Source organism: Podarcis cretensis (genome assembly GCF_951804945.1).
Source record: "Podarcis cretensis genome assembly, chromosome: 9".
NCBI lineage: Eukaryota > Metazoa > Chordata > Lepidosauria > Squamata > Lacertidae > Podarcis > Podarcis cretensis.
Window position 1 is genome coordinate 26,654,383 of NC_137178.1, and position 12,531 is coordinate 26,666,913.

The 12,531-nt window shown below is 44.7% G+C and overlaps 1 protein-coding gene across 7 annotated transcripts in view; it reads left to right on the forward strand.

Moving 5' to 3' along the window:
• Positions 1–12,531, forward strand: part of ALPK1 (alpha kinase 1) — a 60,240-nt gene that overhangs the window by 36,232 nt on the left and 11,477 nt on the right. For all 7 annotated transcript variants that reach the window (XR_013842304.1, XM_079990194.1, XM_079990192.1 and 4 more), the window contains 3 exons: positions 9,781–9,979; positions 12,009–12,068; positions 12,317–12,403. Coding sequence is in view for 6 of the 7 variants with exons in the window: in XM_079990194.1 (XP_079846320.1) it covers positions 9,781–9,979; positions 12,009–12,068; positions 12,317–12,403 (346 nt within the window). In the remaining variant the exon portion in view is untranslated. The remainder of the gene's footprint in view (positions 1–9,780; positions 9,980–12,008; positions 12,069–12,316; positions 12,404–12,531) is intronic.

Sequence of the window (12,531 nt, forward strand, 5' to 3'; positions counted from 1 at the left end):
TGCCTATACCTGAAATGACAGCAGATACGAGCACTGAATAAAAATTCACTTCTATGACTTAGCTGGAAAATGCCCCAGGAGAAATGTAGTGGCTGGAGTGTTGGACTATGATCAGTGAGTCCTTGCTTCAAATTTGTGCACAGTGAAAACTTAATAGATGACCATGGCCAATTACTTATTTTTTTCAGCCTAGCCTACCCTATAAAGTTGCTGTGATGATAAAAGGGGATGCACACGCACCACCCTGAGCTCTGGAGGAAGAGCAGGATAAAAACATAATAATGGCATACTCTGCCAATTCTATAATGCAGTGCTTCTCATTATTCTCCTAGTTTTCACAAACTATGAAGCAAGCAAGGCACACTTATCTCTAGACTACATGCTCAGTGGGGGCTTGTACTGCTTGCTTTACATTCTCTCTTTTCCTGTGTAGGTGGACTCAAAAATATTGCAGAGGTTTCTACCCCATTTGCTGCATCCATTTAATACATCCCAAGTGCCCTGTACCTGGATGAGTTAGCAATGCCATTCATTCCTAGTCTTAGCAAACCAACAAACCAAAAAACCTCTAGGCTCAATTATTGATGATTTAATTCTTGCTCATTGAAAATTCCTCCACCCTCATCTGCTTCTATCTTCCTAATTTATTCTGCACAAGCAATTTCGTATATTCACATTTTGTCCCGTACCTCAGTGCCAGATGGCTCTGGGAGAGAGTGTTTTCTCCCTTCCTGGGAGCAGCTGCAGTTGTCGGCAAAAACAAGGTATCCTGGCATTGAACCTAAGGCTGAGACCCAAACATTAAGGTGTTTTGCTGGGAGGAACCAGGCCACTAATGCGAGAAACCATGAAAACAGCACACCCATCCACTCAGGGCATTTTCGCAAAGGCCCTTCAGTAAAGGCTGTTTTGCATTTCCACCCTGAACCCCTATAATTGGTGTATAGAAATCTTCTGCAAATCTAATTCCATCTCCACCTGACTCAGCTTCCCAGCCATGAAGTTCCTTTTGTGCCCCTAAACTCAATTACACATCCTAGAAACAGATGTTCAGGCAAAGTGCACATTTATTTCTCTCTCTTGGCATGGATACAGAAATCCCTTAATCACAATTTCCAAATCAGAACCCTTTTCTTTCTTTTATATTTTGGTTATATCTCTGTGTCGCCATAATTTTTTATTTTTATTTTTTGTCCATGAAGTGTCTTCCTCCTGGGATTGTAGGCTTGATGGGTTGTTGCTGTTTTTTTTAAAAAAAAAATATGTTCAGGAGCTGCAGATGCAACAGTGCACATCTGATCAAAAGCTTTTATGTAAGGTGCAGAAAGACAGGATGACATTTCAGTGGGACTGCAAAGAAACTGAGGTTGGGCAAGGTCAGAAATAGACTTTTTCCTGTCCCTCAGAAACATAAATTAGCAAAAAAATTGTGAGCTTCTGTGGTATATGGTTAGATACACATTATATCAAATCTAAAGGCAAACAACTGTAATAGGTGGGATGGACCTGTGGCCAAGGTGATGTCTGTTATCCAGAAAGGCAAGGGATATTGCAGATGTTAACCTGTGATGGGAGAAATCTGGAAGTGAATCAGTCAGCGCATTATGAATTGTGTGAGCCATTCGTGGCAGTTCAAAATACAAATTACGCAGAAACTTCCGCTGTGTCTCATCTGCCACTTGAAGGTAATTTTATACATTCTTCATTTTGATATAAGACAGCAAGAGTTACGAGATCATCTTTTCTCAAATTAAATAAGTGCTCTTTTCTCAGTATAGCTTTGCATGTGCACCTCAGGCATGGCAGCCATTCTGTCTTGTTTGACTTACATATGGAGACAGAGAAAGTATACTTCTGAAGAACCAGGATAATAACGCACTTTCAGTCACATCATGCTTCTACAGGACATTGCCAGAAAAAGAGGAGAGGAAAGCTTTTCATTGTTCTGCTGAAGGGAGGTGATTCTGGCAGCATGGTTCTGATATGCAATCCCTCTCAGAAATGTTGGCATCTTAACAACATTTCAAACATGTTTTGCAGGGTCTTAGACCTGCAAAACTGATTGACCAGAGACTATAATAGGACAGAAGACATCAATGTCTGGACCCACAAGCAGTAACAGCTCCAGTTGGTTGCTTCACTGCTGCTTACTGGGAGGGGCAAGGTGGACGCAGTGCAAACACACTGGCAAAGCCTCTCCAGTGCTCCTGACAGTGTGTTTGCACCACACCAACTACACCACTGTCTGTCCTCTTTCCCCACTTCCCTTCTAGTAAGCAACAACAAATCAGAGGTAAGGTGTGCATGACATCCTACCACACTGTCTGCTCCTGCTCTGTATCCATCATATGTGTATATTAGGAGGGGAATGTCTGTTGCCTCTTCTAGCCTTTATGTGTGAAGTCTTTTTGTGTGAAGTCTTTTTACCCTGGAATTGCTGTCACAGAACTTGACCTACTTTCATTCTATGCTTTTATGGGAAGGAGGTTTTGGTCTACATTTTCCATTAATATGGCAGCATTTTTGTGGACTAGGAACTGTTGTGTGTCTTGGGAGCCAAGGAGAAAGTCAGGTATGATTTCTCAGAGGGGACGAGAACAGCGTTATAACTTCAAACAATTGACACCGAGCAAAATGTATTGGTGTGTTAACACAGCACGCCATCTTCGGGGAAAGAAAAAGCAGCTGATATTCTCACCCTGTCTTGACTTTTCCTCATTTTGTGTCCATTTGGTTTTGGAGAGGGACGCAAGAGGTTTCGGCATTGAGCGGAGAGTTAAATTATGCAGCTGCCCGGCCCTCCAGAATAGGATACTTGGTTTAGATTTTTCACAATGCTATTGAAGTGCTTATTTTCCTCCTGAAGAGACACAAACAGATGCAAACTTCTGTAAACACTTTAGAAATGAATTCAGTGAGTTTGGCCTCTCAGCGGTGCTCAATAGCTGACAGAAAAATGTCTAATTAGTGCAAGTGGAAATAATAGGGCCACTTGGATTCCTTCCATCCTCCTCCAAGTCTACTTTTCCGAGGAACTCAAAGGCTCTTTTGTTTGGTAGGTCACCCTCTCTCATGCTTTTGTGTTCCAATCTCTTAAGGGAAGGAGGAGAAGAAGCAGAAAGAAAAAAATGCATTAGGCAATGGCTCAGTGCTTAAATATACGGTAGACTCCGGAGCATTGAGAAAAATGTGTCGCTGGCAGTGTTCGTTTTCAGGTGCTTAAAGACAGGGATCCCTCCATTGTCAAGAGGCACATGCACACAAAGAAATGGGAATCCCTTTCAAGTGTCATTCTTTGCAAAAGCATGCCTCCTTGCAAATAAATAAATATATTTCCACCAGTTTTTGAAGCATAAGTCAGCCCGTGAATACTTGTTCACAACTGGTCTTGTGAGGTAAACAAATATCAGGCATTCCTGTTCAAGTTGTTCACACTATGGCTATTCCAGTTTCTTCAAGATTCATAGTCTATGATTTGAAACAAGCCACAGGGTGTAAATATTTTTCTCTGACAGGCTAACATCACCGACCTATCCCTAATCTTGGAGGTGATTGTCACAACAAATGTCCTCACATTTATTGAGTCATTCATGAGAGTCTCTCTTCTGGGGGCGGGAGGGAATGTGAGCTGTTGCTCTGCCACCAGGCCTGTGATTTGGATGGAGAGGGTGCTACATTCAGTCCCTGAAATCTTCAATTTAAAGGTTTTCCGGTAGCAAAACTTCATGCTAGGCAAACCACACTAGCATGTCAGCACACTAGTGAGCAAGACGGTCTATTTATCCGACAAGATAAAAGGCAGCTTATACCATTATCAAGTTTACCTGACTCTTCCTGTAACTTCCAAATAGTACTATAGTCCTTAGCCAAAACCACGCTAATACACAGGAACCCAGCATGTTAAGCAATGATTCAGATACCTGTATGCCTTGTATGTGATGATCTACCTGCTTACCCAAAGTAAAGATCAAGCAATTAGTTGCCAGAAGTTGATTTTTACATGTGATTAGTTCATCACATGGCTGGAGCTACCTCCAAATTCTTTGAACAATGTCTCCCAGTGTGTGATGCTGGTTTCCCCGGGGACTTTATAGAAAGTTGCCAGTGGAGGTCCTTGTTTTGATGGGCCTGAAGGCAAAGTACCCTTTTGATGTTCATAGTACCAGGTGTAAATTACAAATTGACAATGAGTATTGCTTCCCAGTTCTTTCTCTTTGGTATTAGCTTGTTTGTTTTTATCATCTTTGGTGTTGAGAGGAGTTTCCCCTGCTTATGCAATTTAAGGCAGAGTAAGATTTGAAAGTTCTTTCATTTATTACAAAACAAAATACACACTGTCAAAAATCAAGGCCAGATGAAGCTGATTTCACATTATGTATTTCATGTTACATCGTTTTTACAAATGCACAACCCGTTTGTAAAAATGATATGTTAATGGTAGACATTACTGGCCAAAAGTAGGTGTTGCTTGGGCATCAAAGCCAGGAATTGGGAATTGAATACTTTAGATTCTCCCAGTTTTTTTATACAAGAATTCAGTATTTAACGTTGCAACATCTTTAGAAGTGTTGCCTAGCCTTCAGCACTGTTGGTTGAAAGTTCTCAATGGACAGCTCCTTGCTCTGCCTGGTAATGCTAGATCATTGCTGGTCTGAAGGCTGATTCACACTTTACATGGCAAGAGTGAATACTGCCATGGATAGTTAGAGGACAATATAATAATAATAATAATTTATTATTTATACCCCGCCCATCTGGCTGGGCTTCCCCAGCCACTCTGGGCGGCTTCCAAAAGAATACTAAAATACATCAAACATTAAAAGCTTCCCTAAACAGGGCTGCCTTCAGATGTCTTCTAAAAGCCTGGTAGTTGTTGTTCTCTTTGACATCTGGTGGGAGGGTGTTCCACAGGGAAGGTGCCACTACTGAGAAGGCCCTCTGCCTGGTTCCCTGTAACATGGCTTCTCGCAGTGAGGGAACCGCCAGAAGGCCCTTGGTGCTGGACCTCAGTGTCCAGGTAGAATGATGGGGGTGGAGACGCTCCTTCAGATATACTGGACCAAGGCCGTTTAGGGCTTTAAAAGGTCAGCACCAACACTTTGAATTGTGCTCGGTAACGTACTGGGAGCCAATGTAGGTCTTTCAAGACCGGTGTTATGTGGTCTCTGCGGCCGCTCCCAGTCACCAGTCTAGCTGCCGCATTCTGGATTAGTTGTAGTTTCCGGGTCACCTTCAAAGGTAGCCCCCGTAGAGCGCATTGCAGTAATCCAAGCGGGAGATAACCAGAGCATGCACCACTCTGGCGAGGCAGTCCGCAGGCAGATAGGGTCTCAGCCTGCGTACCAGATGGAGCTGGTAAACAGCTGCCCTGGACACAGATTTGACCTGTGCCTCCATGGACAGCTGTGAGTCCAAAATGACTCCCAGGCTGCGCACCTGGTCCTTCAGGGGCACAGTTACCCCATTCAGGACCAGGGAATCCTCCACACCTGCCCGCCTCCTGTCCCCAAAAACAGTACTTCTGTCTTGTCAGGATTCAACCTCAATCTGTTAGCCGCCATCCAACCTCCAGCCACTCACACAGAACCTTCACTGCCTTCACTGGTTCTGATTTGAAAGAGAGGTAGAGCTGGGTATCATCCGCATACTGATGAACACCCAGCCCAAATCCCCTGATGATCTCTCCCAGCGGCTTCATGTAGATGTTGAAAAGCATGGAGGAGAGGACAGAACCCTGAGGCACCCCACAAGTGAGAGCCCAGGGGTCTGAACACTCATCCCCCACCACCACTTTCTGAACACGCCCAGGAGGAAGGAGCGGAACCACTGTATGACAGTGCCCCCAGCTCCCAGCCCCTCAAGACGGTCCAAAAGGATGTTATGGTTGATGGTATCAAACACCGCTGAGAGATCCAGCAGAACTAGGAAACAGCTCTCACCTTTGTCCCTAGCCCGCTGGAGATCATCAACCAGTGCGACCAAGGCAGTTTCAGTCCCATGATGAGGCCTGAATCCCGACTGGAAGTGATCCAAATGGTCCGCTTCTTCCAGGCGTGCCTGGAGTTGTTCAGCAACCACTCGCTCAATCACCTTGCCCAAGAATGGAAGATTTGAGACTGGGCGATAGTTGGCCATCGTGGCCGCATCTAAAGATGGTTTTTTAAGAAGCGGTTTAATAACCGCCTCTTTCAGCGGGTCTGGGAAGGCTCCCTCACGGAGGGAAGCATTCACCACCCCACGAAGCACATCGCCCAGTCCTTCCCGGCTAGCTTTTATAAGCCAGGATGTGCAAGGATCAAGGAGACAAGTGGTTGAGTTTCACTCGTCCAAGCAGCCTGTCCACATCCTCGGGGGTAACAGATTGGAATTGATCCCACACAACTTGACTAGACAGGACTCTAGCACTCTCCCGCCCCGGCCCTGCTCCCACGATGGAGTCTACCTCTTCTCAAATCTGAGCGACTTTACCTGTAAAAAACTTTGCAAAGTCATTGCAGGAGATCATGTGGCCCATACTGGGCCCTGATGGAGCAGGTGGTTCCGCTAAATTGCGAACCACCTGAAAGAGTCTCCTGCTGCTGTTTTCCACAGATGCAATAGAGGCGGTGAAGAAAGTCTTCTTCGCCGTCTCTATCGCCACTTGGTAGGCTCAATATTGAGCTCTAACCCGTGTCCGGTCAGATTCAGAATGGGTTATCCGCCACCGGCGCTCTAGCCATCTCAACGATTGTTTCATTGCCCTCAGATCCGTGGAAAACCACGGGGATCTCCAGGCTCCATGCAATCGGAGAGGGCGCTTTGGAGCCAAACAGTCAATAGCCCTGGTTAACTCCACATTCCAGCGGGCCACCAGGGAATCAGCTGAAAGGCCATCAACATGGGATAAAACATCCCCTACCACTCTCTGGAAACCATTTGGATCCATTAAGTGGCGGGGGCGGACCATCTGAATCGGTCCCACCTCCCTGCAGAGGGGAAGGGTCGCGGAGAAGTCCAGTTGCACCAGGAAGTGATCTGACCATGTCACTTCTTTGGTTTCGCTTTTACTTAGTGTCAGATCACCAACATCCATAGAGGTGAACACCAGGTCTAAGGCATGCCCATGGCTATGAGTTGGGCCAGACTTATTCAGGGACAGCCCCATGGAGGCCATGCTTTCCACGAAGTCCCGAGCGGCCCCTTGTAAGGTCGTGTCGGCATGGATGTTAAAATCCCCTAGGACAACCAAACTAGGTATCTCCAGGAGGACATCCGCCACAACCTGAAGCAGCTTGGGCAGGGAATCCTTGGTGCAGCAGGGAGGTCGGTACACCAATAGGAATCCTGTACTGCCCCTATTGCCCAACTGGGAAGGAGCATCTGAGAGGGCAGCACAGCACTGCTTACCTGTCTTGTTTGCAGTAGTCATCAGCATTGATTACCTGGCTTCCCAATGCTGCATGTCACTGCCAGTTACCAAGATGGGGAGCAGAAAGGCAGCGAAGAAAATGTCAAATTGGCTCCATCATTGCACCCATACTGTGCTGAGCCTTGTCCTTCACCATCTCCCTCTCGGTAACTGACAGTGACACTTGACAGTGTCAAGAAGCCAGGGGAACAACACAGGTTGCTACTGTAAACAGGTGAGGAAGTTGTCTCTCCCAAGCAAGAACAGGCACAGAAAGATACTGATTCCACACAGATAACAACTAAGTCCAGCGCTACCTAGTGACTAAACTGTATTATGACACTATCCACATGGATGCATAATTGCAAATGAAACAGGATACAGGGATATTGTGTATTTATGGTTGCTGCATGGACACGTTAATTTGGCTTTATACATGGACGCAAATGGGGGGAAATGTGAGTTTTCTGTCTTAAGTGAGATGAAGATACTATTTCTTTAGTAGTAGTAGTAGTAGTAGTAGTAGTAGTGTGTTCTAATTTACTAGTCCCTGTGCATGGAAGATCCTATCTTCACTGAGGGAGCTTGTCATAGGGAAAAACCCCTGAACAGTTTGGCAGAACACAGGGGAGGAGAAAGGGAACTTCAGTTGTGCAAGGATTATTCCTTACACTGATGGAGTACATTCCTTACTGCTACACTGGCTTCCAGGCAGGCTTAAATTATAGCTGCATTACTCTCTTTTTACCAATTAAGCAGCAAAAGCACTAGAGAATTTGAGTCAGGTAACTGACTTTTCCCAATGAGTCACTAAGAAACAAATGCCTTCTCCAGCAGTGGACACTAGCAGTACGCACAGAAAATAAATATTTGGATAGTGGGTCTGGTTTCATGTGTCTATCAGAGTGACCTCTGAGCTCCATGTCAAGGTAATATTCTCATACTGCAGCCACAGTACTGGTATATTTTAGTCCAAGTAAAATTTCCCTTCATCAGATTAACCTTTCCTATTTGATCCCAAGGAAGGTGTTACCAAATCAAACTTGAGACTCCAACAGGCAGGAGTTTTCTTCTCATCTTTCCCCAGCTGAGGAGAGGAAAGCTGAGATGCACTTTCGCTCACACGCCATTCTCCCAAGGTGCAAGTTGGGCATTTGGGCAGATGTCACAATGACCGCAGGGATTCTTGAGCACCCATGAAGGCTCTGTATACTGCCGCAGAGTTAGCCTGCTGGCCTTTCTTCTCTCCTAACAGCACGTTCCTTCATAAGTGCGGCTGATTCTCCATGCCAGGGAGAAGGATCAGCCTCTGAGAGGGATACCAAGGGAGTTAATGCTATTTTTAAAAAAATCATTAAAGGTCACCTGCAAAGAGAAAACATTGGACTGCTGACCTAGTTGCTCCTTTATGATGTACAAAGGAGCGTTTGATCTGGTAGCCTTTACTGCTATATTAATGCAACTTGTTGATGTTTAGAACTTGATTGACACCACAAAAGTCTTCATTTCCCTTGAGAATCAGAAGGCAATGGTTTTTAATAGCACACACCCCCAATTCCCATTTAAGCTAATTTTAATGCTATATGTAGGTCATTTCTTGAAAACAGAACACTGGTCTACTTTTTAGGAGTGTCTTACCTTCCTCTTCCTTTTTTAAATAAGGTTACAAGATACAGTGTCATATAGTGGGTAACATGTTGGACACAAATCAGGAATGCCAAGGATCTAATTATTGGGTGAGCTTGATGGGTCTAAGCTGTTGGTTGTGAGGTTAAAATGAGATGAAACACTCTGAAATCCTTGGAAGAAGGTTGGGATGAAAATGAATCGAAAGCGGTGGTTAAAATTAAAGTAAATTTTTTTGATAATCAGAATATCCTATCTAAGATTGGGAGCATTGCACACACCCACACAGTGATTTCACTGGTAACTAAGTATAGTGTGAGCCTGAATCCAACCTTGTGTGGGTTCCATGACTTGGTCTTTCAGTGTCATCGTTTGATGAATGCCTGAGCCCTGGCTCTTTATTTTAGAAACTGGGCTGCGGTGGGCAGGAGGAGAAAGAGAGTACAAAAAAATGTTGTTGGGTTTATCACAGGGTAGAGCATTGTAAAGTATGCCACACTTTTTAAAGCTTTTTTGAACTTCCCTTCCATGCCTCTGACAATTTTCTATGTTTGAAGCAATATCCCACCCCCAATCCCTCCTTTGCCCTGCAGTTTTCTGTAGCTGAAAGTGGGTGTGCACATTTCTCAGCTAATCAAGTCAACAGACATTTCTACCCCATCCCTCTGCCTGATGATTTACATACTTTATGGACAGTCCCCTAGAAACGGTTCCAATTTGAGAGCTGGTTGCTCCTCACCATCACATGCATTTGGTGTTCTTTTCAGGTTTGTCTGAAAGCCTCCATTACCAGCAGGGACTATGTGACAGCAGCTGCTATTGTGTTCCTGATTGACCGGTTCTTATATTGGGTTGATGGCTCCAGCCAGCTTCTTCGGATTGCCAAAAGGCTGCACGAGCTCCAACCTACAACACCAATTGCCCCTCAGCTGGTGATTCGCCAAGCTCGCGTCTCTGTAAATTCAGGTAATGAAACACTCATTGCGCTCCCCCCCGCCTCCAACCACCATCTCCGTTTTCTCGGCTGAGTCCCAATTAGGAGCTGCTTGACTTTCAAGAGGATACTTTGTCCCATTCTGGAGATGACATTCCTATGATCCTAAGCCATCATTTTAAACTGACACCCTGCTCCTGCCTGCCATCTACTCTCCATTTACCCCATCCCACCCCCCACCCCCACTCCATCTCCCTCCCACCTCTTCTGGCCTGCACAAAGTGTCTGGCATAAAGGGGTCTCTGAGAGAAAGAAGCAGCAGAGAAAATTGTGAAAGGGTGTGGAAAATACTAATTGGAGCTTTTGTCTCCTAACAAATCTGCCCTGCTGTTTCAAACGGGGGTCTGTGAATTGCTGTACTTCTGAGCAAAAGCCTTCAAAAAGATGATTAAAGATCTGGTATTTTCTGTGTGTGTGTGTGTGCGCGCGCACATATACATGCACTATGGCCACTTGGTGCAAATAATGCAGTTAACCTACTCATGTAAAATTGAGGGTTGTTGTTTTTTCTTCGTTCCTCTTTTGGTAGTACAGAAAGATCATGAATGGCATTGGCCTGTTTTAAAATACATATTCCTAGTTTTTTTTTAGGAAGGAAAAGCCAAAGCTAAGCTGATGATGAATACAGTTTTAGAAGGAAATAGCTTACATATAATGAAATGATCATCTGATTTCAATCACTACATCTCAGGAATAGTATGTACGTCAAATATAATTGTCCTTATTTCTGAGCTCTGCTATATGATGTCACTTCCCCCAACACTGGGTTCCCGTACATTTTCTTTACTACAACCCCACTCAACCTTAGCCAGCACGGCCAATGATGAGAGATGTTGGGGGGTTGTAGTCTAAAAACATCTGGGAGAAAGGCTGAGTCTGATGCCAAGTCTTGCAAATACATGTCTTAAAGAAGTATTGGCATGCTGTTTACTCCTAAAGTCCAGGGTGAATCAGAGTGACATAGTTGGACCGCAATGTGGGTGAGTCTAGGCAGATATAAATAACTAAACTACCTCGGTGAGCTCTCATTTTGGGGTAGCTTTGAGCATCTGTAGGCCTGTTCACTTTACACTAAACACAGGTACAAGCTACCACTACACATGTACAAGTGTTTTTGTGAAAGAGTTTACACATGTTGATTCATACAGCTCAGCTATTGTGCACACAGAAACACAGACACTACGCTTGTCGAACGTGGCGTGAATAATGATAAGAGTGTAGATAGTGTGCATCAACTGTTGCTTACAGAGATTGTGCACTTGTTGAATGTAACACGTGAATGGCCCTTATATAATTCATCTTCAAGCAGTGGATCAGGGTCTATGACTGGGTCACAATTGGATGGAATCCTCTGCTGAAACAGAGGAAAAAGCCTTCATTTTAGCAGCATCCTTGTCTCATTATGATGTCAAGTGCCTAGCAAATGGATAGCCCCCACCCACCTGTCAGATTTGTCCTGTGAGGCTGGTCCTGCCTTTGTTCTAAACTAAGGGGATAAACTGAGGAAGAGAAATGACATTTTTTTAAAAAAAAAAAATGCTAAAAGACCAGATTTACCATCGAATCCCTGCGGCGGGGTGCGCTCCCGCTGCTCGGTCCCAGCGCCTGCCAACCTACCAGTTCGAAAGCACCTCCGGGTGCAAGTAGATAAATAGGGACCGCTTACCAGCGGGAAGGTAAACGGCGTTTCCGTGTGCGGCTCTGGCTTGCCAGAGCAGCGATGTCACGCTGGCCACGTGACCCGGAAGTGTCTCCGGACAGCGCTGGCCCCTGGCCTCTTAAGTGAGATGGGCGCACAACCCCAGAGTCTGTCAAGACTGGCCCGTACGGGCAGGGGTACCTTTACCTTTTAAGGGGATAAACTGAGGAAGAGAAATGACATTTTTTTTAAAAAAAAAAAAATGCTAAAAGACCAGATTTACCAGATTTACCCTTTCCTATCTCAACTCCGAGATTGAAATATTTGCCTCAATATAGCTTTGTTTTTCCTCTTCTTTCTAGGTAAACTGTTAAAGGCTGAATATATCCTTTGCAGTCTTATTAATGACAATGGAGCAACAGGTATCTATAATTTGTGGCTTCGTGAGTTATTATTTATAAATGTTCCCCCCCACACACACAGACAAAAAAATGCCGCCTTGCTAGCAGAGCCACTGCCAGACTAATGTGTTCCTGTCCCAGACAGCTTCTTTCTTTTTTTTTTTCTTAATTTGTAAAGGTTTTGGATATATATTTACCTCACCTTTCTGCCTCTTCATGTTCCCAAACACTGTAGTGTGTTCAACTGCTCTTTTCATTTTGTTTCTCAGGTGTGTGGAAGTACTCAAAAAAAAGTGACAGGATCCTAGTTCAGTCTGTCTGTGTACAGATTAGAGGACAGATTCTGCAAAAGCTGGGTAGGATTCATGAAGCAATCTCACATTCTATGGTTTCAGCTGATCTTTTTCAGTTCCCGTTCAGTTCTCTGAGGATAGTGCAGGAGTCATTTCTCATAATTGTGTTCTTTCTAGCTGCGAAATATTCC